We start from the raw sequence: 27,919 nt of genomic DNA on the forward strand, positions 1-27,919 counted from the left end.
TGACTGCACGACCAGGCATGACTCCAACACCATCATTAAGATTTGCTGATGACACAACAGTGGTAGGCCTGATCACCGATAACAATTAGACAGCCTATACGGAGGAGGTTAGAGACCTGACCGTGTGGTGCCAGGATAACAACCTCTCCCTCAACGTGATCAAGACAAAGGAGATTATTGTGGACTACAGGAAAAGGAGGACCAAGCACGCCCCCATTCTCATCGACGGGGCTGTAGTGGAGCAGGTTGAGAGCTTCAAGTTCCTTGGCATCCACATCACCAACAAACTAACATGGTCCAAGCACACCAAGACAGTCGTGAAGAGGGCACGACAAAACCTATTCCCCCTCAGGAGACTGAAAATATTGGGCATGGGTCCCCAGATCATCAAAAGGTTTTACAGCTGCACCATCGAGAGCATCCTGATGGGTTGCACCACTACTCAGCCCCCGACCGCAAGGCACTACAGAGGGTAGTACGTACGGCCCAGTACATCACCGGGGCCAAGCTTCCTGCCATCCAGGACCTCTATACCAGGCAGTGTCAGAGGAAGACCCTAGAAATTGTCAAAGACTCCAGCCTCCCTAGACATAGACTGTTCTCTCTGCTCCGCACGGCAAGCGGTACCGGAGCGCCAAGTCTAGGTCCAAGAGGCTCCTAAATAGCTTCTACCCCCAAGCCATAAGACTCCTGATCAGCTAATCAAATGGCTGCCCAGACTATTGCATTGCCCCAACCCCCCCCCCCCCCCCCCGAAACGCTGCTGCTACTCTCTGTTATTATCTATGCATAGTCACTTTAATAACTCTACCTAAATGCACATATTACCTCAATTACCTCGACACCGGTGCCCACGCACATTGACATTGACTCTGTACTGGTACCCCCTGTAAATAGCCCCGCTATTGTTATTTATTGCTGCTCTTTAATTATTTGTTATTCTTATCTCTTACTTTTATAAAAAATGTATAGGTATTTTCTTAAAACCTCATTGTTGGTTATGGGATTGTAAGTAAGTGTTTCACTGTAAGGTCTACACCTGTTGTATTCGGCGCATGTGACAAATACAATTGAATTTGATCACAAGCAGCTGTGCTTGGGAGTCCAGTAGGGCGGTGCACAATTGGGCCTGTGTCGGCCGGTGTAGGCCGTCATTGTAAATAAGAACTTGTTTTTAATGGACTTGCCTAGTTAAATAAAAGCAAACAATCACAATCACCACTAGTGTTGTGTGTGTACTGTCCCTTCAATAAATATTTAAGCCCATTTTATTGTCCACGAGGGTCTCAATAACTTTATAAATGCTTAACTTTGATTATAAGATTGCCCAGTTTTGATGGATACTATTCCCTCTGATATTACTTCATGAAGAGCAAAATAATTGTAATATTGTACCAGATAAGATCAATAAACTGCCCACCTTTATTACTAACCACGTATCCATCCAGTTTGTATGCGAGTAAAGTCATACCGTATTAAAAAATTACAATGGTAACAGGACGTTTCGGTACAATTGTATAAATGCAGACATCATTTGTTCGTTTGAAAAGCTGTGATCTTTTTGTATCAGTGAAATGTATTATGTGAGAAATGGCGGTGGAAACGCCTTTATGTAAATGCTGGCTGCAACCTCATATTGATATAGTAACTATCATATCGAAGTAAATTTGGAGTCACGCGATTATCTAATTGTCGATGCTTGACTGACGTTTAACAAATATTTTTTCGCTCTTATCCATAATAATCTCATCATGTAGACTAGACTACCCGCACAGTACCTGCCAGCTGTTGACAAGACCAGAGTAGGCACATTTGCTTTTTAACGCAACAATTTGTGAGAAAACTATGGGTAGAGTTGAAAATGCGATGGAAAGACACTGAACTTCAGATTTTTATTCGGTACATGAAAACTTAAGCGAAAAAGTACATTTTGTGTGCACTACGTCATCACCCACGGACTTTTATCAGCAACAAGTCCCTTCGGTGGAAACACCATTGGTGTGAACATTGTCTTTGTGGATTGTAGAATATTAGCATGAAAATCTGTCACCAATTTCATGGAAACCTAGCTTGCGATAAAGAAATAGTCAGAAAACTGGTCACCCTATGATATTTACTGCATGTTTGGTAAGATCACTAAAGGGGAACAGACAAACACTATACATAAGATCCTGTACAGACCAAGATAGTGTAAAAGTACAATCAATGTAGTTCCATAACCCATACTGACAGTGTATGAATGGCAAACTCAGTGACACTAGCATTCTGAAACAAACATGGGAAATGCCTGCAGGGGGTTAGAACCATTGGAATATAGACACTATACATAGATAAGTGTGAATGCATGATGCAATAATTATGATAGGAAAGAAGGAAGAAAAAAATTATTAGAAAGAAGACATGACTATTGGCCAATTCTACTCTCTAACTATGGACCAAAAGAGGTAGCCAATTCAAGTTATCTCCATTCAAGGGTTGTTAACTTAAACGGTTGCAGGTTTTCTGGTGTGAGAATCCTTTATGACATATGTTATAATTGTATTGTGTTTTACATCCAATGACACTTATGAACTAAACATTTCTGGTATCTTAAAAAAAATATATAAATAATTATATAGGACGCTAAATATCAGTGGTTGCCTCTGTCATGGCCGTGTGTGTGTTGACTAAAGTGACAGCTTGAAGGGCTTACTACTTCAGGGATTTTGCTATAAGCTGCTGCAGTCACATGCATTTCCAGTGGAGCCCGTAAATAAATTGCTATACAAGTTACACATGCATAAAGCCCCAAATAAACACTCAAGAAATATTTTAACATATTTCTTGGGTCAAGCTCTCTAAATCAATGGGGAGGTAAATTGACTGGTTGAACTTTATATTTAGAACCTGATAAGAAAAACGTATCTAATTTATAACTTGCACTGAACAAAATCCACAAATACTTGCATAATCGCTGGGGGGTTTTCTCTATTACAAAAAGGCAGCACACAACATGTACACTCAATAAGATTATTTATGTTATTGTACAATCTGCATTTATAACAAATAATAATAAAAAAAAGATTAGTAAGATGTACAGTATTCGAATGATCAGGGCTGGACCGATGACTCCGCCTACCTAGTCTTCTCTAGTCCAACCAGAGCTCCAGTGATGGAAAGGGGAGGGGCCAGGGCCTGAGAATGGCGCATGTAGAAGTGATTGCATGTTTGTGGGTGTCTGCATTCGTGTGTTCGGCCACACGTACGTCCCTATGTGTGTGCGCTTGAGTGTTGGCTGGCAAATTAATGAAAATAAGGAGGGAGGTGGTGGATGGGATGAAAGGATGAACGCAAATAAAAGAGGGAAAAGGAGAAGGAGAGTAGTAGCATGGGCTCAGTTGGTGTAGATCTGTCCCTCTGGTGGCTGGGGGAGCTTCATGTTCTCCTTGCACATCATGAGCCGCCTGAGCTCCTGCAGGACCACACGGATGCTGTAGGAGTTCTGCCACTTGGCCAGTGCAGACACTGCTCGTGTGTCAACCTGCAGGACAGGGAACAATGGAAAGAAAGAAACATTACATTACACCTCAATCACACACACACTCACAAAACATGACTCAAATCTCTCTATATATTTTGTAGTAATATCATGGTTGGCTGAAGTACTGGTTAGTTGTGAACAAACATATCCCAAAAATGATTTGCTACATAACCTGGTAAAAAGAGTTCATTTTTGTATGGATATAAAATGTAGATATAAAAAGTCTACATAAATGCAACTTGTGGAATAGCCTATCCAGCGGAACGTACATCCTATACGATCATGCATAACTACATTTAGTATGTTCAAGCAAAGTATTGCCGTCTGAAATGGCAATGGACTCTTATTGCATGTGACATTTCCTCTGTCTGTAATGTAACCTAAACATAGTAGGCATTAGGCCTGCACTGAAATCCATATCTTATTATAGGAGCCAGGGGCAACTTCAATAAACAATCAAATCCTTAAACATACATAAAAAAATATCTACAACACAAATGAGACAGCCAGTATTAACTCTTTTACAATGGAAACATTTTGAAGGACAAACAGATTTACATACCACACCATTGGAGTTGTGCACACCATTCAAGTTTATCTTAGTTACAAATCTGACAAACGGTGGTGCCTCTGGATATCTGGGCCCACATTCAACCTTCAGACTGTACATCCTATTTTCATAGATTGTCTGAAAAATGACATACAAAGACATCAGTAAGAATGGGTTTAGCATTACGTTTATAGCTCCACCTTGCCCCTTTGATAGGCTAGGTCAGGGTTGTCAAACTCAGGCCGCATTCGGTTTTCACCGAGGTCCTGAGGGCTGTAAATATAATTCATTTTATTTCCAAGCTGGCAAAAAATTGCAAAAAGTAGTCCTCTGTCCATTGAATTTGGAATTTTAAATGCTCCCCGACAGTCCAACTGTTAGCAAGCTGGACAGAATAGTTTTAATTTGGTTTTAGCCATTCCAATATCGATTAAGATTGTCCCCCGCAAATTTACATTTATTGACAAAAAATGCATTCTTTGTTTTATCAAACCTGCGCGCCGTATATTTGACACCCCTGGTCTAGGTGGAATTTTTTACATATTGATTACACCTGTCCAATCCTCTCAGACCTCCACAGTTGCCTAGCGGGGTAGGGCCTAAGGGGTTGTTTCTGGACAAGGCCAGTGAGCCAAGCGTGGTGGATTCCTGTGAATCAGAGTAGCCAACTCACCCTAGGAGGGCCAATGATCATCCCTCTCCATCTTGTTAAGGTCATGTCCTCATCATCTTCCAAGCCCCAGCTCACTGTCCCATCCCCCACACCTTTCTGGCCTTCTTCCAGCTCTTCAAGCAGCCGGAAGTTACGAGGAACCTTAACGCCTGTCGATGTGAGACAAACAAGCGCAAAACAGAAATGATTGAAATACCACACAAGACAAAACAAACAGTACATCCCATTAAGTTTCAATATACACAGTGTACAATACCATGTTCAGCTCTTTCCATGACATAGACTGACCAGGTGAAAGATATGATCCCTTATTGATGTCACTTGTTAAATCCACTTCAATCAGTGTTGATGAAGGGGAGGAGACAGGTTAAAGGATTTTTAAGCCTCGAGACATGGATTGTGTATGTGTGCCATTCAGAGGGTGAATGGGCAAGACAAAATATTTAAGTGCCTTTGAACGGGGTATTGCAGTAGGTGCCAGGTTTGAGTGTGCCAAGAACTGCAATGCTGCTGGTTTTTTCACACTCAACAGTTTCCCGTGAGTATCAATAATGGTCCACCACCCAAAGGACATCCAGCCAACTTGACACAACTGTGGGAAGCATTGGAGTCAACATGGGCCAGCATCCCTGTGGAATTCTTTTGAAACCTTGTAGTCCATGCTCTGACAAATGTAGGCTGTTCTGGGGGGCAAAAGGGGGTGCAACTCAATATTAGGAAGATGTTCCTAATGTTTTGTACACTCAGTGTATATGTCAGAAGTTACACACCATGGCAAACTTTTATTCTTCTATTGTGCCCTTTGAATACAATTTAGTGGTGGAAACAGAGCATCTATTATAGCCGCACTTGCCAGGATTTGAGTGTTTTTTGCTGATTGCAAGCCATGCAATATGAAGGATGGGCTAGCTTTGACCAGGCGAGCGGGTCAGACCACCTCAGTCTGTGCCAAAACAGTTTGAAAATGCCACTAACCAGCCATTGGTCACATCATCTGCCAATCACACCTGTACCTGTTCCATTGACCAATAGGCTAGCAGTAGCGAATAAGAGACTGCTATAAAGCCAGATTCCACTTCCTACCAGTCAGTTCCTTAAAGCAGCTCCAGAAAACAGCTGTTGTTCATAAACATCTGTCTATAAACCTGTAGATAGGCCTACAGAAGTTAGCTGGTGAGAGTTCCGCATGAGACAAGATGAGCAATAACTCGGGGCAGATTTAGTGAGTAGACCCATTCACACTGAGCTTCTGGGAATGATCTGCTAAATTCCCAGTCTAGATTATCTGGTAGTCTGATTGGGTATGTGTGTGGCATTTACCTGCCATTTCACCTTTACAGCATTACTGCTTATTTTGATTTTGGCAATAAAACAGATTGTTACTGTATTATTAGGCTTATTACAGCTGTGTAACACATCATTTATTTGTCTGTCTTTATAGAGACCACTCTGCATCAATTACCCCACTATCACTTCCCAATGTGATCACAATAAAGCCCCTGACTATTTTGAGGAGTTTTTCAATGATTATTAAGTGTATAGCTACAGTAGCTAGCTAATTCAAACGAACGTTACTGGCCTGTATTAGAGAACAAATTGAAGGTGTGGATTGACGTAATGTGGACGGTAAACGTAATCCGCATAAATGTGTGGGTAGCTAGTTAGCCAATTCTCGCTAGTCAACGTTTGCTATTTCAGTTCATAGTAGGCCCAAACGGGTCTGGCCTAAATTCAGATGAGTGAGCTAACGTTAGCTAAATAATTGATCGCATTAGAAAGCCGATAGTGCTTATACACCTGCATTGCTTGCTGTTTGGGGTTTTAGGCTGGGTTTCTGTACAGCACTTTGATATATCAATTCATGTAAGAAGGGCAATATAAATAAATTCGATTTTGATCTTTCCCACGTACGCTAGGTAGTTAGCTAACTAACACAAGTCAAATTAATGTGACTGACAAGTTAGCTAAAGTTAGATCACGAAATCACTACAGTAACAAATCGAGTCGTTATCTGACTACGTTAGCAAACCAGCTAACAACAAATAGCAACTCGTTAGGTAGCTACTATAACGTGTGCTGACAACATGCAACACACAAACCAGCCAGTTCGAGCTTTTCCTGCGACTAGCTAATAACGAACTAACGTTAGCTAGCTGGTAATTCTCTTGCCAATGACGTTCTGGACGTGGAAGCTAGCTAACAGGCTAAAAACAACGCTTGATGAATGACGCTGCATTTGATCAGTCGACACAGGTTAACGAGCTCTTTTGCTATGTCAACGGCAATTTAATTTAGCATTAAATATATGGGTAACTATGCATGGAGAGGTTTTCCAACGGAATTTGCCATGCCATGTTAGCTTCAATACACTAGAACTTCCGAGACCAAAAGCCTTGTCAGCTGGCAGATAGCAGGTGAGAGCTAACTTCGGTAGCTAGTGTTAGCCGCTAGCTAGAAGCTATGCATAGCCATGTTTTAGTAAAATAAGCAGTACTTGATGATTTCTGGAAAGTATCCTGGAACGTATACACACTATCAGCAAACGTTTATTTGAATGTTACACGAAATTAGTAATGTGGCAGCTAGTCATTTATTTAGCTGAACCGTTTACCTGATCCGGCGGCGACCGCCATCTTGTCGCTTAATAGCGGGAGCGCGCACGTAAGCATGGTTGGGGGTTGGTTGCAGCATGGGAGCGAAAAGGTGGGAACGCGCTTGCTCGAGGTAAATTGATCCACATACCTAGTATAAATTGATCCACAGATCAGATTTACCCACCCCAAATCCTAACCAAAAGGGCGATTAAACATATCTAACCCTGGACCAGTGGTTAGGGGCAACTTGTTCTCAACACTCAATGGGGGGTCAGATATTTTTGATTTACCTAGAGACCACTGTGGGAAAAGTTTAATTCATAGATTTATCATGGTAGTTATTTTGACAATGGCATAACTATATTTCTAAGAAAATAATAGCATAATATACTTAATGACGAAAACCAAATTGAAACTATGTACAAATGATAATGGACCTTCATTTATAGTTTATTAATTGTGTCCAGCTCACTAAGCTAGACAGTCAGGGAGCCTTAAATTCCCCCAAAAAATAACTCATTTTGACTGTGAGGAAATATAGCCAATTTAGTGCGGCCCTCCGGACCTCGTTGAAGAAGGAATGCACTCCCCGGGAAAAATGAGTTTGACACCCCTGCGTTCTCATGGATGGTCTTTGTTAGATATGCTTCTAATGGCAATAATGAACACAACCAAGTACTACCTTGTTTTTTTATTTAGTTTCTTTATAAATATAATATAAATTGTAAGCCATAAGTAGGCCAACCATAATGTACCGATAAACTAAATTTACAACAACTTATCTAAGCAGAGAAGACAAGGCCAGCTTTTTAAAGGTCCAAGGAGCACTAAAGATTTCATTCAGACAAACATGTCAGAAACACCTGAACAAATCAACAATAACCATTTATAACATTATTGGTCTCATTCTTGACAAAAAAATAAGTGTATTCTTTTAACATTTACCGTAATTTCCGGACTATTAAGCGCACCTGAATATAAGCCGCACCCACTGAATTTTAAAACAAATATTATTTTGAACATAAATAAGCCGCACATGCCTACCGGTACATTGAAACAAATGAACTTTACACAGGCTTTAACGAAACACGGCTTGTAACAAAAATAAATAGGCTTTAACGAAACACGGCTTGTAACAAAAATAAATAGGCTTTAACGAAACACGGCTTGTAACAAAAAATTAAAAATTAGCAGTAAGCTTTAGTTGTCTTTTTGCACTGAGTCAATTCCTCACGCTGCTGTTTCCAACGTCTTATCATCGACTCATTAAGACCAACCTCCCGTGCAGCAGCTCTATTTCCTTTTCCAACAGCCAGATCAATCGCCTTCAACTTGAAAGCTGCATCATATGCATTTCTCTGTGTCTTTGCCATGATGAGGGTGACAAAATGACTACCGTAATCAGAATGATGGGAAGTTTGAGAGCGCTCGATTTAATCTAAACAGTAAACAAAAAAGTTGTTTGACCTTAACCCGTTCGGCAATTTCATTGGTCTAATGAAAGCTTCATGCCGCCAAAAAACTGAGCACGTCGCAGAATGTGTTTTTTGGAGAAAAAAAAATTGAAAGTGGGAAAAATCCATATATTAGCCGCGTCATTGTTTAAGCCGCGGGGTTCAAAGCCTGGGAAAAAAGTTGCGGCTTATAGTCCGGAATGTACGGTAGACAAACCCCAATTATACACTTTCAACAAGACCTTTAGCTAAATCCATTCATGAAAAAGCATTGTATTAAAGCAGTTAGGTCATTAAAATAACTACTAAATCACACATTTACAGTGAGCAATAAAAGTATTGAGACAATGGCATGTTTTGGCTCTGTACTCCAGCACATGATTCAATGACTGAAGTTAAAGTGCAGACTGTTGTTTGCTGTTTGGGTTGTGTTTCAGATAATTTTGTGGCCAATAGAAATTAATGGTAAATAATATTTTCTTTTTGGAGTCATTTACAATAAAAGTATGTTTCTAAACATTCTAAATTAATGTGGATGCTACCATGATTACAGATGATCCTGAATGAATTGTGAATAATGATGTGTGAGAAAGTTAGACACACAAATATCATACCCCCCCAAAAAATGCTAACCTCCCCTGTTATTTTAATGGTGAGAGGTTAGTATGTCTTGGTGGTATGATATTTGTGCATCAGTAACTTTCTCACTCATCCTTATTCACGATTCATTCAAGACTTTCCGTAATCATGGTAGCATCCACATTAATGTAGGACTGTTTAGGAACAAAAAAAGGACACAATACATTCCTATTGGGCACAATATTATATAAAACACAACCAAAACAAACAACAAATGCAACCAAAAGTTTGTAGAATCACAAGCTTGATGTAATCATTTTATGCTAGTAAAATGGAACAAAATACTAGACTTTGGACTAATTTAATACACAAGTGAATTTAGAGGGACTATGTACAAAAAGTGCTGTAATTTCTAAACAGTTCACTCGATATAGATGAAGAAACTCTCAAATTAAAGCCAAATAGACAGTCTGCACTTTAACCTGTCATTGTATCATTTCAAATCCAAAGTGCTAGAGTACAGAGTCAAAACAACAAAATTGTCACTGTCCCAATACTTTGAGTGCTCACTATACATCTACAGTAGGTGATCGCTTAGTACAAACTAACACGTCTTAATGTACTGTATCGTATTACAACCCATCAGTTAGACCCTGTAACTTCAAATCTGTAATGGCATGACAAATTAAATCTTGCATGTACCGCATAAATTGATCATGGAATAAAATTGTCAAACAAGATTGACATTGGTCAATAGCAACATGATCTGAAAGACTTAAAACGCCCACACCAGTCCCTCTTTGAGCTGAAAGACGATGGCTAGAGCTTACCCACGATGTTGCACAACGATTTAAGTCAAGTCTTAATTTTAGTCAAAGTATGATATATTTGGGCTTCAAGTGACAAATCCGAAATGCCCACTTTGTGCAAATCCGTATGAATGCAACGTCTTTTCCTATGATATGACATACAAATTATGTTCAGGGCTGGGTTTTATTTGAATGTTACCACCCACCAGGATGGCATCATTTATTCAATCAGAAAACAGCTGCAGTTATTCCTCTTTGCGACTGAGAGGACCCAAACAGCCTTGTGACCACTTGGCCACCTGAGTCATGGAGAAAATTTAAATATGGGGTGAAAACTTGCATTTTTGCACCTCCACTTTTTCATCTTTTCAGAAAATTACCATAATCCATTGGATAATTTGTCAATTTTGTTTAGCTAGTCAAATTGTAAATTGTCACATGCGCCGAATACAAAAGCTGTAGACCTTACAATGAAATGCTTACTTACAAGCCCTAAAGCAACAATGCAGTTCAAGAAAGAGTTAAGAAAATATTTACAAAATAAACTAAGATATAAATCACAATAAAATAACTATAACAAGGCTATATACAGGGGGTAACGGTAACGAGTCAATGTGCGGGGGTACAGGTTAGTCAAGGTAATTTGTACATGTAGGTAGGGGTAAAGTGACTATGCATAAATAAACAGCAAGTAGCAAAAGTGTAAAAACAAAATGGTGGGGGACAATGTAAATAGTCCGGGTGGCCATTTGATTAATTGTTCAGCAGTCTTATGGCTTGGGGGTAGAAGCTGTTAAGAAGCCTTTTGGACCTAGACTTGGCGTTCCGGTACCGCTTGCCGTGCGGTAGCAGAGAGAACAGTCTATGACTTGGGTGACTGGAGTCTTTGACAATGTTTTGGGTCCTTCCTCTGACCGCTTAGTATATAGGTCCTGTATGGCAGGAAGCTTGGCCATAGTGATGTACTGAGCCGTACGCACTACCCTCTGTAGCACTTTGCCGAGCAGTTGCCATACCAGGCAGTAACCAGTCAGGATGCTCTCAATGGTGCAGCTGTAGAACTTTTTGAGGGTCTGGGGATCCATGCCAAATCTTTTCAGTCTCCTGAGGGGGAAAAGGTGTTGTTGTGCCCTCTTCACAACTGTCTTGGTGTGTTTGGACCATGATAGTTTGTTTGTGATGTGGACACCAAGGAACTTGAAAACTCTCGACCCGCTCCACTACAGCCCCGTCGATGTCAATGGGGGACTGTTTGGCCCTCCTTTTCTGGTAGGCCATGATCAGCTCTTGCTCACATTGAGGGAGAGGTTGTTGTCCTTGCACCACACTGCCAGGTCTCTGACCTACTCCCTATAGGCTGTCTCATCGTTGTCGGTAATCAGGGCTACCACTGTTGTGTCGTCAGCAAACTTAAATGATGGTGTTGGAGTCATGCTTGGCCAGTGTGGAGTGCGATTGAGATTGTGTCATCTGTGGACCTGTTATGGGGGGTATGCGAATTGGAGTGGGTCTAGGGTTTCCGGGATGATGGTGTTGATGTGAGCCATGACCAGCCTTTCAAAGCACTTCATGGCTACCAACGTGAGTGCTACAGGGCAGTAGTCATTTAGGCTGGTTACCTTCGCTTTCTTGGGCACAGGGACAATGGTGGTCTGCTTGAAACATGTAGGTATTACAGACTTGGTGAGGGAGAGGTTGAAAATGTCAGTGAAGACACTTGCCAGTTGGTCCGCCATACTCTGAGTACACATCCTGGTAATCCATCTGGCCCCGTAATCCATGTTGACCTGTTTAAAAGGTCTTGCTCACATCGGCTACGGACAGCGTGATCACACAGTCGTCTGGAACAGCTGGTGCTCTCATGCATGCTTCAGTGTTGCTTGCCTCGAAACAAGCATAAAAAGGCATTTAGCTTGTCTGGTAGGCTCGCGTCACTGGGCAGCTCGCAGCTGGGTTTCCCTTTGCAGTCTGTAAGTCTTCAAGCCCTGCCACATCCGACGAGCATTCGAGCCAGTGTAGAAGGATTCAATCCTAGTCCTGTATTGACGCTTTGCCTGTTTGATGGTTCATCTGAAGGCATAGCGGTATTTCTTATAAGCGTTCGGATTAGTGTCCCGCTCCTTGAAAGTGGCAGCTCTAGCCTTTAGCTCGGTGCGGCTGTTGCCTGTAATCCATGGCTTCTGGTTGGGAAATGTACATACGGTCACTGTGGGGACAACGTTGTCGATGTACTTATTGATGAAGCCGATGACTGAGGTGGTATACTCCTCAATGCCATTGGATGAATGTGAGAACATATTCTAGTCTGTGTCAGCAAAACAGTCCTGTAGCGTAGCATACACGTCAAATGACCACTTTCGTATTGATCAAGTCACTGGTACTTTTATAAATAGTATAATTGCGTGATATGCCTAAAATGATGGTTTTTGGCCACTGAAGTTTTGCTTCACTACAAGCTCCACTGCTTTGATTGCTGTAACGTTAAAAAATTCAAGGAACTTATAGTTACATGTCATTTGTGGCATGCATGATCATGACCAAAGTCATTGTAGCCTATCATTTCACTTCCCCTGTGAGAACCCTGAGACTTGCTGTATCGCAGCCAAAGCCTGTCAGCAGCCTACCTACTAAAGGTTGCACTGTGTCCATTACAATGTAGAAAAACACATATCAGCTGTCTTTCAATGGTTATCCGTATTACCGGAACTTCATCTTATTCTTTTTAACTATTTATATGGCAGATTAGCAGCCGCAATTTATGTAAGATGCCAAAACTTGAGATAGCAATAGAAGTGAAAGATAAGCCAGTGTTTCCATCTGTGGCGAAGTTTTCCCTAAATCAATGCTTATGACAAATCCAGCTCCAGAACAAGCCCTAGAGCCAGCTTGCTAATCTTTTGAATATGGTGTAGTAAAAAAAAACAGCAGCAACAAATAACATTAGCTAGCTAGAAAAGGTTAGCAAGATAGCTAGATAAGGTTAGGATGCTGGCTAGCTACACTGACAGTTGTCAGTGTCCTATATGTTGATGTTTATCAACTCCACTTGGGAATTCCCACAGTGAATTTGTGAATGTATAAATAGCATTCTTCGGAGGTAGAACCTAAACGTGCATGTCCTATCTTGGACAGGAAATTGTCCTTTATGAGATTACAATTTCACCAATAGTAAAAGCCATTTCAGTTTATCCTTTCAAACATCTTCCCCTCAACTGAATTATTTAACAAACTAGTGAAGCCGTAGTCATAATTACAGATTGATCTACTTACTATTATCCTGTTCCTACTACTAAACAATAATTCATATCCTCGTAATAAGCTCTGACACTGACAAGCTACACAAGAGTCTTTAGAAGGTAAGGGGTTCTTCTACATAGAAGATCATAGGAAATCCATGGGCATAGTGTCCATAATAAGCTCACATTGTTGCGGTCACAAACTGCAAACTCCACATCGTTGTCACTGACTAGTTGGATATTAATTTCCCAATGAGTAAACAATCTGTACTTACAGCATTCATATAAATTCATCCTTATTAGGTTCTCTTTGGCAGGCCTTATTTTTTGTTGTTGACATTTGTCAATAAAACTGATGAATGCAACAGTTTGTCAAATTGTTTAGTGTTCTACTTGTAGCCCTGGTTGTCCTGAAAAAATAAATGGTAAAACACAAAGAATGATCGGTGCTTAGCTGCCAATTAACCCGATCAGTCCCAAGACCCCAGCAAAAATCGTATTTTCGTTTATCTGACTTTCATTTATCTTCATGTCCAGCCTGCATGTTATATTTAGCGTCACAATTACACTACTGGTCAAAGGTATTAGAACACCAACACATTCAAGGGTTTTTCTTTATTTTGACTATTTTCTACATTGTAGAATAATAGTGAAGACATCAAAACTATGAAATAACACATATGGAATCATGTAGTAACCAAACAAGTGTTTAATCCAAATATCTTTTATATTTGAGATTCTTCAAATAGCCACCCTTTGCCTTGACAGCTTTTCACACTCTTGGCATTCTCTCAACCAGCTTCATGAGGTAGTCACCTGGAATGCATTTCAATTAACAGATGTGCCTTGTTAAAAGTTAATTTGTGGAATCTCTTTCCTTCTTAATGCGTTTGAGCCAATAAATTGTGTTGTGACAAGGTAAGGGGGTATATATAGGAGATAGTCTTTTACCAAATAGGACTAAGTCCATATTATGGCAAGAACAGCTCAAATAAGCAAAGAGAAACAACAGTCTATCATTACTTTAAGACATGAAGGTCAGTTAATACAGAAAATGAAGAACTTTGAACGTTTCTTCAAGTGCAGAGGCAAAAACCATCAAGCGCTATGATGAAACTGGCTCTCATCAGGACCGCCACAGGAAAGGAAGACCCAGAGTTACCTCTGCTGCAGAGGATAAGTTCATTAGAGTTACCAGCCTCAGAAATTGCAGGCCAAATAAATGCTTCACAGACTTCAAGTTCAAGACACATCTCAACATTAACTGTTCAGAGGAATCAGGCCTACCTGGTCCAATTGCTGCAAAGAAACGACTTCTAAAGGACACCAATAAGAAGAAGAGACTTGCTTGGGCCAAGAAACACGAGCAATGGACAGTATACCGGTGGAAATTTGTCCTTTGGTCTGGAGTCAAAATTGGAGACTTTTGGTTCCAACTGCCATGTCTTTGGGAGATGCGGTGTGGGTCAACGGATGATCTCCACATGTGTATTTCCCATCGTAATGGAGGTGGTGTTATGGTGTGGGGGTGCTTTGCTGATGACACTGATTTATTTAGAATTCAAGGCACACTTAACCAGCATGGCTACCACAGCATTCTGCATCAATGCGCCATCCCATCTGGTTTGGGCTTAGTGGGACTATCATTTGTTTTTCAACAGGACAATGACCCAACACACCTCCAGGCTGTGTAAGGGCTATTTTACCAAGAAGCAGAGTGATGGAGTGCTGCATCAGATGACCTGGCCTCCACAATCCCCCGACCTCAACCAAATTGAGATGGTTTGGGATGAGTCGGACCGCAGAGTGAAGGAAAAGCATGGGAACATGGGAATGGTGGGAAAGCCTTCAAGACTGTTGGAAAAACATTCTAGGTGAAGCTGGTTGAGAGAATGGAAAGTGTGCAAAATTGTCATCAAGACAAAGGGTGGCTATTTGAAGAATCTGATATATTTTTATATGTTTAACACTTTTTTGGTTACTACATGATTCCACGTGTTATTTAATAGTTTTGATGTCTTCACTATTATTCTACAATGTAGAAAATAGTCAAAATAAAGAAAAACCCTTGAATGAGTAGGTGTGTCCAAACGTTTGACTGGTACTGTATTTTGTGTTGCTTTAACTGTGTGCGCTATTTGGAGCATGACACTGAGCTAACGGGTCCTAACGCTCCCAATGTTCAGCATTTGCTAATGCTTAGTAATCTATCCTAATCCCAATTATACAGGTCCAAACATGTAGAATTTCTCACGTTTGTCTAAAGAGTGTTTTTTTACAAACTGCAGGGAAGCAGGTTCTCAAGGTGTTTGATGGGGACGATGCAGTCAAGCGCAGCCACTTCCGTTTGGTCTCCATTCCTCGGATAACCAAGAATGAGGAGGTGGTGGTGAGATTCTCCCCATTCCCAGGTGTTCTAAAACCTTTGACCAGTAGTGTAAATGTGATGCTAAATATAACATGCAGGCTGGACATGAAGATAAATGAAAGTCAGATAAACAAAAATACGATCTTTGCTGGGGTCTTGGAACAGATTGGATTAATTGACAGCTAAGCACCGATCATCCTTTCACTAGCATACAAATTAAGTGTCATAGTTGTGTTTGTAGGTGGCATGGAAGTCAGGCGCAGGAGAAACCAACTTGGTTAAACTGGAGTATTTTAATGAACAAAAAAAATGGGTAAAAATAACCCGTCGCACACCGATACAAAAATACACGCGTACATAACACACAAACAATCACTGACAAGGGCATGAGGGGAAACAGAGGGTTAAATACACAACATGTAATGAATGGGATTGGAACCAGGTGTGTAGGAAGACAAGACAAAACCAATGGAAAATGAAAAATGGATCAATGATGGCTAGAAGACCGGTGACGTCGACCGCCGAGCACCACCCGAACAAGGAGAGGCGTCGACTTCAGCAGAAGTCGTGACATTAAGACAGTCAATATTTATTGGAAAGGCGCATCACCATGTCTTTTCACCACGCTGTGAAGTTGATAACTTGTTTCATCTGTAGCCTAAAACTGTGCATGCTTTATCAAGTTGTAGTGGGAGGAACACAACACAGTGTCGCGTGATTACATCGACATGGTTACTCTATCAACAAATTGCACTATAAATAATTTCCACCGCAAATTTGTAACAATTCATTTTACAGACAAACAGATCCCACCATGTCGAACAAATAAATTGTCTGTTGACATTTCAGACACTTCCTGTTTACATCAAAGCTGTCATGATTTTTATATGACTTTACTCCCATAAAAACTGTGGATGGAAACATGCTTACAGGACCAGAGGTTTCACTTTCCCAGCTTTTACAATATCCTACTTATAAACATTTAACTCTGCAGTAATTTCTCTGCTGACCTACAATTGAAAAATGTATGAGCAGTCAGAAGAATAAAGGACACTTGTTAATTTTCAGGTATAAAAAGTGCTTTTTGCTTCTGAATATCTCAGCTAGTTTAACACACATGTTCAAACTTCATAACTCTGAACCTTGACAATCCCACATTACAGTAAGGCCACCCAATGCTAGGCAGCCAAATATTATATCACTTAAAGTAATTATTGCAACAATTTTAGTTGTTCAAATCAAGGACCAACTGAAAAACTACATTATTGAACAATAGCACAACTGCCCCAAAACTCAAGTGGTCAATTACAGCAGGTTGATTTAATTCCACTATCAAGTAATGAATTAGTTCAATGAAAATAGTAAGGAAAGCTGGTGATCCATCATATTGCTTTCATAAACCAACCTATTGTGTGCATACATGCATTCTTACAGTATATAAGTCAGTTTAAGTGACATTTAAAAAAGGGTCATTTGAGCGCAGTGGGCAATTAGCATGTTTTAACTATGTTCCTGTGCACAGCCTTTACTCTTCCCAAGTGGAACTATTTGCAGATACAGTATATGGGGAAATAATTTCTAAATGGGTGAATAACATGTACACCACCAGTCTCTCTTGTTTGTGATGCTGGAAATAAAAGCCCCAGAGTTCAATTCATTATGAAAAACAACTCCCACACCATTACATTTCTGTCAGTGACCTTTTTGAAGACAATGACAATAAATGTCCCATGCAGAGGGGGATAGTCGTGTGTTCGTAATTAAATAATGTCCAAGTTAAGGGAATTTAAGAACAGACAGATTGAAACCTGATAGCATTTCTAGCCAAGGTTGTTAAAACAAAAGCCTCAGGTTAAGTATCAGTCAGACTGCATAGGTATCTGCTGTACAGTTAATTTCCAACCATGGTTACTACAGCACACACAAAGCACTCATTTCAGGTAGTTTGCTAATTAAATCTCTTCTGATTACTCTTCTACTGCATGCACATAATTATTAGGCCATCATCACTGTAGCCTTAGGCAGATATATTGGCAATATCACTGAAGGGTAGTATTATGTTTGACCACATCCATGTAAACTTTTATACAACTTCTGGGTTTATAAAAAAAGGAATGCTTTGTGTAGAAAAGATTGGCAAATTTGAGAATGAATGTGTGGATATTAGCAAATTTAAGATGGAAAAAAAATGGTTGAAAAGAACAAAAATCACAGAAGCGTTACAAAATAGGTTTGGCAAATTGAGAAGTGAAATGAAAGGCAGATTACTGCATCTGTGATTGTTAAGGCTATTTGAAAAAAACTGCACATAACTGCTATGTCCATCAAGACAACAAAATACAAGCCAGCACTAACGTAAAGCAAAATTTGGAAAATATCTCAGGTCGGCGAGTGAGTTAGCAGGCATCAACTATACGAATGGCAAATTAAGGTAATAGGCAGTCCTTGACAGGTGAAGGACACAACATACTAGGTCCATGCCCAGTGAGAGATATGTTTTTTTGTCACGTTGTTTTTGAAGGGGGGGGGGGGTTCAGTGAAAGGTAGTTTCTCATGTTCAGTCTTCGTAAAGTGGATGACAATTAAATGTTTGACTGTCCCTTATGGTGACAATGGCTTCAGTGTTACACCTCAAGAAAGGAGATCAGAAATATAGAGTAAGATGAGGATTTGAGAAAGTATTGCAATGTAGTAGTGATTTCAAATAGCACTTCCCGCTCAGATTTCCACAGTGGGTTAAGAAAACACTCCACGGATAGAACCAAACAAAATGTGCAAGGTTTAAAGCTATACGGCCTCTCTGAAACCAAACCCTTGTTACGGTTTGTCTCCTATCGATTACAGCTAGAGTTAAGCAAGGAGACTGATTACTCCTTCTGAGGTAGCGGTGCAGCCAGTCTGAATGGTTACTTGGTTTTGTGGGCCCATTTCAGATCATCAGACCTGGGCTTCTCCCCAGTCACACTCTGGGTCAGATCCTCAAGCTTAGACCAGAACCCTAGTTCTCTAGGGGATAGTTCAGCCAGCCTGGGGAGATAAAACCATAATATCAACTCAAGTCTTATAAACTCATTACCTCACATTTGATCTACAGATTTTACAGCAAATATCATTTTCTCTTGTGACGGATATCAGTAAAGCCTCGGACACATAGGGGAAAAGATGGTTGGCCGCTGATAGGGGAAATTATCATAAAAAAATGTAAACTCTCCTGACATACACATACTGTAACACACATACACAAAAGCCCATACCCAGAAGCACTGACCTGTGGTGATGCAGAAATACGTCTCGTGGGGGGACACGTGATGGATGCGATGGTGTTTGCGGGGCAGGATGATGTGGCAGTTCTGTAGAAAGACCACCCAGCCTGGCAGCCCGAAGTATGTGTGCGACCACTTGTGAATCTGATTGGTTAGGGTGATGAAGATGGCCAGTGCCATCACATAGCAGTGCCAGGGGTAGTTGTGACAGAGCTCCGCTATATGTGGGTGGAGAGAGAGCCAGTGAAAGTGAGAAGACAATCTTAGATTTCATTTAAGGGCTCTATGTTCAGCAAAGGCAGAAAATAAATGTAAAAAAATTCAAAAGCCATAGCATTGGCTCAGCTGAATGATAATTTTTCCAGCTCACCAGGCGAGAAGGTAAGGAAGTTGAAGGCCATGTGTGCCAATGGGATCAGGGTCAGCATGCAGTTGTCACCATTGGTCTCAATGAAGTCATGGCGGGTGATGGCTGTAGGATCGATGTGATGCTCCCTGAATGCTCGGATAAAGGCCTGGGGCCACATATCAGAAAGTGAGTTCAAAATAACAGGAGGAATAGTAAACTAGAAAGTCAAGACAACAATTAGGTAATTATACAACAATTTTTTTGGGGGGGACAATACTTTTCCAAATCCAGTCAGTCACATCTCCTACCTTTCCAAAGATGGGAAGCTCCACAGATCCCCAGGTGTCAGCCCCCCAGTGGACTAGACCAGAGGCAAAGTCTGCAGTCAATATTCCTGCCACTGGGGGGGGGGGGGGGGGGTGATGACATGAAAGCAAGAATCTTGTCAATCAATGCAAGCTTATTCTAATGACTGATGCATCAATGGTGCTTACCAATGCCCAAAAGGATGTACCACATATGACCCAGGTGAAAGAGAGCAAGGAGGTGACAGAAGTTGAAGGCTATGAGAGAGAAGCAGAGGACAACACTTATCCATTCCTGACATCTTTTTCCTGTAGAGACCAAAGACAAATGAACATCCCTTCGTTAAAGAACTTTAAAGCTAATAGGATAGGGCTGCATCTTCAACTTAGTTAGACAATATTATGCCCAGTGATATAACCTTTCTCAGTCAAAGAAAAGATGGGCTACCTGCACACTTGAATGCTCCTGCTATTTTATTGCGCAATGTTTCGACCCAAAGGTATTCAACAGTATGAGTGTTTCTTGACTTAACTTTTTGTACCCTGTACCTGCAAAGTTAGTCTCTTAACAACATGGCAACACTGTGCCAGTAAGGAGCTATCTCTGGTCCAGGGCATTTACATGTCTCAGCCTCCTTCAACAGAGGAGGCTCATCCGCAGATAAACACACTGGACAAGAGCTAATGAGGAGCTTGCCTAATAAAATCAGACGTTTATACCAATACTTAATATACGGTCTGAAACATAGCAATGCAAAATTGTATACGTGATAAGGGAATTTATATGTTTAAGGTAATGACTAAAGAATTCCACCCTGAAACGTAATTATTAGATTATGTAACATGTATGAGGAATAATTAGACAAACGTAACTATTAGTAATTATTAGATTATGTAACATGTATAATGAATAATTAGAGTGATAAACTTAAGTACGGAGAAGAAAAACAAAATGTATGATATGTATGAAATGTATGCATTCACTACTGTAAGTCGCTCTGGATAAGAGCGTCTGCTAAAATGTAAAATGTAAGTCCAATAAGGTTTGGTCGAGACAAGTAAGGGAGAGAAATGTGTATGTGTGACTAAGAAAATACAGAGGACAATTAAACTATTCATGACCTGACCTGGTTGGAACTCTAAGAAACTTACGACAGGAAAGGGAGTCCTGTCAAGGTCCCTCTAATCTCAGGAGGATAGAACTGCCAGCTTGGTAGTGATAAACAAGGAATGCGGACTGTGGGGAAAGATACAGCCCACCTAATGTTTGTGTGTCTGTGTGTGCGTGTAAGGAGGTGGGGGAAATGGGAGTTATAAAATGTAATATCTTTGCATTTTTGACTTTAGAACGTTCTCTGAATAAACTTTACGGACCTTTTGCAGAAGCTGAGTCTTTGCCTAATTATTATTAAACCAAGGGTCTTACAAACCTCGGGGATTGGTCAAAGCTTAAATAATTTTTAGTTATCATCATTGGGATTGAAAATTCTCGTGACAATACGTTTTTCCTACAAGCCAGAATGTTTAATTACATTACATTTGAACTTACTCTGATGGTTGTCTGTGCGGTTGGTCCTTTAGCCGCTCAAAATTTGGGGTACAATATCCACAGGAAAGTGCTGTTTACCCAACTTTTAAGAGTGACGGTGCTGCCATTGAAATTTATGTCACCTGCACATATGCAAAACGATGTAAACACCTACAGACTTCGATTGCATGCATGTACTTCCGTTTTATGCCTTTGGTCACCAGCAAACAAATCTTCATTACCACACACAGAGACCAATTTGGGTTAATAATACTTTCCTGTGGATATTTTGTCTCAAATTTCAACCAAATGAAGGGCCAACACCATGAACAACCAGCAGAGTACATTCAAATTAAGTTTACTCTATATTCTGACTTGTAAAGGGACTGCTTGGAATTTAACGTAAATGACATAATTTGCAGGCATCGCAACGTTTCATGCCTAGGGATCACCACCCCTCTATGTGAAGTACAAATGGAGCTGACACAGCAGCATTCTGGTCACATGTGGAATGTTGGAGCCAGGACACAGCAGCATTCTGGTCACATGTGGAATGTTGGACCCAGGACACAGCAGCACCTATGCATTCAGTGTCTTTCAATAGGAGTCAAGCAAAAAAGAAAAAGCATCAAGTACAAAAGGCAACATGCAAAGTAGCATGCAATAGATTTAAAGAATGACATGCTCCATTGGTACAGTAATTTGTCATCATAGGCTAGATGTCATGAATCTTTTTGAAATACTTTGTAGTCAGATCAACTCTAGTCACTTAATGCACCACTAACTTATGATGACTGAGCTTTGGTCCACTTGAGTCCATTCTTGACACCATGGCCTTTTCTCAATTACATTCTCCGCAAGTCCCCTCTCCTCATCTCCTTCTCAATACCAATTGGATGACAAAGCCAGAGGTCCCTCCCCTAATGGCTTGAGGATGAGACCAGGAGAATACAATTGAGAAAAGGCCTGTGCCCTTAGCAATTAGGGCATATTGCTTTGAAAGTTCAAACAAACCCCTCTCAGTGTGCGTGTGGAGCTGTGTGTAGGTCTATGTCTTTTACAGCATAGTTAGTTGTAATTTCTGTATTTCGAAATTATCCCGGGGAACAGTCCGGCTAGTCGATTACCCATCAACTGGACTCCGTAACAACTAGTAGGCCTATTCAAATGCCTAACTACTTAATTGGCTAATCGATATGTAAGAGGAACCATTGTAAATGTAGTCGGCTACGACATTCCTGAGTGGCGTTGACAATAAAGATAGCTGTTACCTAACCTGGCGAATACAAATTCGCAATTTCCCGAGCACCTGTTGGGGACCCCGAGGTGCCGTACTCCGAGCCGGTCCATTTGGCTCTGTGCTCTGTAAATCTTGTCCACACCCGTTGTCGTTGACCATTTTCGCCATGTTCCACTCCTGGTTCAACCCCTTTCCACAGTCAGGAAACCAACAGATGTGGAAACTACTCAGCACAAGAAACACGCCATTACGAAAAATAGGGCGCGCTCGTTTTGCAAGCCGCTTGCTTCTGGCGAAGGTGTACGCCGCGGTGCTCATGAATTTGAGATCAATCTCAGCCCACTCTGGTAAGAATCGTGCTATTCCGTGGTGCAAATCACGCAGGCCTTTTACTCTGTGATAAAGCTACATTGCTTTTCTAACCCTATCACATTACGCTTGCAATCTAAAGCAGCCAATTGTTGAGTATAATCATGCGAATAACCAATTAGGTAGTAAGGAGAACGAACGAATTTCCTGACCCCCAGTGGCCAATCAGAGCTATTGGGTTTGACTGTTAAGGACCGTTGTTCCATGTTCTGTGTACCTGGTCATGGTAGCCAAACATTACGCTCAATTAGGAGAGATAGGCCTTTAATTTAAAGGCATGTCACATATGTTGAAATTAGGATTTTGGTTAGGTAAAAACACTATGGTTGTACACTTTTTACAATTTCATAATTTCATTTAATTCTCACTGAACTGTGTTAGGCCTATTTGAGATCATAAATGAAACCATTATTACAATAGATAATTTGGGGGGAGACTACTGGGGTGAGTGACCGAAAGAAAATAATAAAAGTCACAAGCAACGTAAGCATTTACAAAGCCTAGTAGGCAGAGATCTAGGGAAGTTTAGTCATGAGTGAATTGTTGTTTACACTACCCATAGATGGCAGTGTACAACTATGTACAACTCAATAGACAAACTATCATTTTACAAAATCTGACCCACAAGTCAAAGTATTGTTGCTTTTCCCAGTCTTCTGTTTTTTAAACTGTAATGCTTCGTGTCTGATGTTGTGAATGTGTCTGCAACTTTGTGTGCTGCTATTTTGGCCAGGGTATTTCTTTTAAAATATATTGGTAATGTACTACAGCTTCCTTGTCATGGAGAGCATTGTGGAATTAAATGTAAAGATCCTCACATCCCTCCTCTGATCCTGTTACCCATGTTGGCCACAATGTGGTGTCTTTAGAATAGAATATAATGCCCTCAATGCCTTTACAGTTAATATAATATAATGCATTCAATGTCATTACAGCTAATAGAATATAATTTAATTTATGAAAAGGATATTATAATTAGGCTATTACTGCAGAAGACCTGGGTTCAAATACTATTTAGGGTATTTCAATTACTTTCAAGGACATTTAAAAGTCTACTGAACAAAAATATAAACACAACTATTTCAGTGATTTTACTGAGTTACAGTTCATATAAGGAAATCAGTCAATCGAAATAAATTCATTAGAGCCTAATCTATGGATTTCACATGACTGGGCATAGGCCCACCCATTTGGGAGCCAGGCTCACCCACTGAAGAGCCAGGCCCAGCCAATCAGAAAGGGCACTATTACAGATAGAAATACTCCTCAGTTTCATCAGCTGTCCGGGTGGTTGGTCTCAGACAATCCCGCAGGTGAAGAAGCCAGATGTGGAGGTCCTGGGAAGGCGTGGTTACATGTGGTCAGCGGTTCTGAGACCGGTTGGATGTACTGCCAAATTCTCTAAAATGACGTTGAAGGCGGTTTATGGTAGAGAAATTAACATTAAATTCTCTGGAAACAGTTTTGGTGCCACGCTCCTTCAAAACTAGAGACATCTGTGGCATTGTGTTGTGTAGCAAAACTGCACATTTTAGATTGGCCTTTTATTGTTTCCAGCACAAGGTGCACTTGTGTAATGATCATGCAGTTTAATCAGCTTCTTGATATGCCACACCTGTCAGGTGGATGCATTATCTTGGCAAAGGATAAATGCTCACTAACAGGGATGTAAACAAATTTGTGTACTAAATTTGAGAGAAATAAGCTTTTTGTGTGTATGGAACATTTCTGGGATCTTTTATTTCAGCTCATGAAACATGGGACCAACACTTTATATGTTGTGTTTATATTTTCGTTCAGTATTTGGATATTTTTTTTATTGGAAAATACAAGTAGTTGAATATTGGAATGTCTTTCAAAAATACACTTGGAAAGTATTGGCATGTATTTGAAAAAACTCAGTGTATTTTCAAATCAAAATATTTAGATACTACATGCATTTAAAGCCAGGTCTGTTTGGTCCTAGCGGTAATTAAGAAATGTAGAAAAGTTTCAAATAGTAGGCTTTTTATAGGAAATTATTTGAAAATACTTAAAATAAGTAGATTCCACATTATTTGAAAAATACTAAAATACACAGCAAATAAATATTTCAAATACATATACTCAAATATACATGCTTTGAACCAAGCTCCGTAGACTATTACTTTAGGCCTATACTAATAGACTAGTTGTGAATTTCTGCCTTTAAGGTACACCTCTTAAAATTACAATTCAGGAAAAAAGTTTTGCCCCTGCTGGAAATGGCTATATCGGTCCACTAATATGCACTACTTCTGTGAAAATATTTTCTCCAGATTTTTCAGGGGGGTGCTGCAGCACCTTCAGCACCTCTACTTCCCACAGCTATGGTCATGGCAATGCTAATATGGCTAAAATTCGTTAGCTAGCTAACCAACAACTGTAACTATGTATTTGAGAAACAAGTGCTCATTGTGCAAATGTATTTATATTTTCAATGCAAATTTGGAGACGAAATACAGTGTACATGTTGTCAGCAGTCTAAGCCAAACCCCTGTGTTTAGCCTCATAGTTCTGCACACATCAGTCCTGTTGCTAAACAACTAACCAGTCTACGAAATCAAGTGGGAACAGGTTACCGGTAGATAGGGGATTTATCACACTTGCTCCGCCCATTCAGTTTCACAGTAGCCTATATATAAACCGTTCCTAGACTCTCACTGCTGCATTACTCATCTATTCTTCAAGTTTCTTTTCTTCAATAACTCAATATTATTACAGTGACATTTTGTCGTGTGCCAAGTTACTTGAGTGTTTCCAGACAGAATTACGCTCGTAGCCAATACCTCGGGCTGCCCCAGATTTCAATGTTCCCGCAATTCGGCGGGTGTTAAGATCCATGGAAGTGGCCGGCTTCTACGACGGGGATTGCTTTGCTTTCCAGAGTAGAAACAGCATTATCAGTCCCATTAGCGAAAACAGCACTTGCAAGCAGCGCGTTGACGGCTCGATGACGGAGCTTGGCATTGCCGAGCACGAGAAAGCAATTGATTTCAGCGACTACTTGGATCCAGCTGCTGCGCACTGTCAACTAGCAACACACAACGAAACTCAGCAGAGAGGGGGAGGCGTATTCGCTAGTTTCCTTGCCGAGGAAAGCAGGATAAAGAGACTTTCATCATTAGAACAAAACTACAGAAACTACATCTCTCTCAACGAGCGGGAGACAAGTGCGCACGCCAACCCTAGGGAGCCATACGTCCTGGGTTATCCTGAACTGCAGGAGACCCGTGTGGACACCGTGTTCAGCCCCGAGTTTCTTGGGAACCACTTTAAAACCGGTGAAAGAGACGATCTTCAAGAGGACCAAAGAATGGACAACAACGGTTCGTCTGGCTACGACATGAGGTATCTTCATTACCAGTCGACTCCAAGTGGCAGCCTTGGTAACATTTCCACTGCGTCCTCGTCTTCCTCAAGTCCACCCGGAACACCTGCCCTGCCAGGTAAAGGCAGGTCGCCTTTGCAGGGCGGGAAAATGTCATCTGGTGGTAAGGGGAAGAAGCGACTGGAAAAGGACAGTGAGGAATATAAGCAGAGGCGGGAGAGAAACAACCTTGCCGTTAGAAAGAGCAGGGATAAAGCCAAAATCCGCAATATGGAGACGCAACACAAAGTGCTGGAACTGGCCGCAGAGAATGACCGTTTACAAAAACGCGTGGAGCAGCTGTCAAGAGAGCTTTCCACTCTGCGTAACTTGCTCTCTGCCACCGGTCAGTGTTAGCCACAGAGTGCCAACACACCTCTCACTGGAAACCGGTACTTGATCAGGAACGGACTTAAAAAAAACCTTTATCGCGGTGCCATACATGTGAAAAAGTTATTCCAAGATGTTACGTTTGTGTACAGTATCTATACATGAAAAAGCCACCAACAGTTTACAAGTTGTGATTGGGTAAAGAAGGTGCAATGAATGTACAACTATTCATGATTCTTGACATGTCACCTTCATTCTGTCGTTACAATTTTGTGTATGCAGTGTTTCTGTATGGGTTTTGCATTTTATATTGAATATTGGTAAATATTCTGTTATTTAAAAATAAATGTCCTTATCTGGAGCAATGGTTGTCAAGGGAAGAGTTGTAGCCCACTGCAGAGGTATGATGCAACTCTTTGTAACAGTATTGGCAATGAATGAAGTAATCTCTTAATATGATGAAAATGTACAAATGGTACTTGATATTTTATTGAATTAAACAATTTATACTTTGATATTATTCATTTGTATGTTGTTTATTTGTGAGATGGTAAAAAGGCGGTAGATCACCTGACTGGTTTATTCCTCTCTTTCACACACATACACATAGACATACACAGAATTAAATAGACCATTTATGTATCTCTTCGCTCACATGTGTGAGAATTCAAGGTATAAGTAACTCAGGGAATAAAAAGATTATAGGTGTACATAAGCTCAAACTTAAAGGTCCAATGGACCTGTTTTTATCTCAATATCAAATCATTTCTGGGTAACAATTAAATACCTCACTGTGATTGTTTTCAATTAAAATGGTCAAAAAGAAACAAAAATAGCTTCATAGCAAATAGCAATTTCTCAAGCAATACTTCTACTAGGACTGTCTGGGAGTGGAAAATGGAAAACTAGCTGGCAGAGGGGTTTGGAATTCTCTTTCTTATTATTAACTAATTTACAGCCTGGTGATGTCACCAGGCAGGCCTAAACTCCATCCCACCAAAACAGGCTGAAATTGCAGGCAGGCAGTCTTTTCAAACAACTCCTACACTAAAGGGGCATTATCATAATTTTCACAATTTCACACTATTATTTTAACCTCCATAGTGTGGAAATATATATAAAACAAAGTAAAATCACGTTCTTGACTGCACTGGGCCTTTAAGGTAACATTTAGGTCTATCTCTTATTTTAGACCCATGGACAACTGATTTGGAATATGATGACTAATTTGCATCTAACCATAGTTATTCAAAATGATAAGTTATGATATTGTGTGATTTGGAATATGATTTTAAATATGATGATTGATTTGGAATGTGATGACACATTTTCAGTTATAATATTGAGAACCTAAAATACCAGAA

General features: G+C 40.5%; 2 protein-coding genes and 1 pseudogene across 3 annotated transcripts; 1 reads left to right on the forward strand and 2 right to left on the reverse strand.

Annotated features, from left to right (window-relative positions):
- Positions 1 to 2,095: 2,095 nt before the first annotated feature.
- Positions 2,096 to 7,457, reverse strand: LOC115165686 (ubiquitin-conjugating enzyme E2 variant 1). Of its 2 annotated transcripts, XM_029718971.1 has the most exons (4): positions 7,355 to 7,455; positions 4,744 to 4,892; positions 4,083 to 4,208; positions 2,096 to 3,520 (listed from the first exon to the last, which is right to left on the reverse strand). In XM_029718971.1, the coding sequence occupies exons 1-4, from the start codon at positions 7,410 to 7,412 to the stop codon at positions 3,374 to 3,376; spliced, it is 480 nt and encodes a 159-aa protein (XP_029574831.1). In that variant the 5' UTR covers positions 7,413 to 7,455; the 3' UTR covers positions 2,096 to 3,373. The 2 variants fall into 2 exon arrangements, with proteins under 2 accessions (XP_029574831.1, XP_029574832.1); XM_029718972.1 differs by lacking the exon at positions 4,083 to 4,208 and having other exon boundaries at positions 3,374 to 3,520; positions 7,355 to 7,457.
- Positions 7,458 to 18,365: 10,908 nt separating this feature from the next.
- Positions 18,366 to 22,706, reverse strand: LOC115165687 (transmembrane protein 189-like; annotated as a pseudogene).
- A 2,808-nt stretch (positions 22,707 to 25,514) lies between these two features.
- On the forward strand, positions 25,515 to 27,075 carry LOC115165685 (CCAAT/enhancer-binding protein beta-like). The gene has a single exon (XM_029718970.1). The coding sequence runs from the start codon at positions 25,698 to 25,700 to the stop codon at positions 26,580 to 26,582; it is 885 nt and encodes a 294-aa protein (XP_029574830.1). The 5' UTR covers positions 25,515 to 25,697; the 3' UTR covers positions 26,583 to 27,075.
- The last annotated feature ends 844 nt before the right edge of the window (positions 27,076 to 27,919 follow it).

Source organism: Salmo trutta, chromosome 28 (genome assembly GCF_901001165.1).
Source record: "Salmo trutta chromosome 28, fSalTru1.1, whole genome shotgun sequence".
In the NCBI taxonomy this organism is placed as follows: Eukaryota; Metazoa; Chordata; class Actinopteri; order Salmoniformes; family Salmonidae; genus Salmo; species Salmo trutta.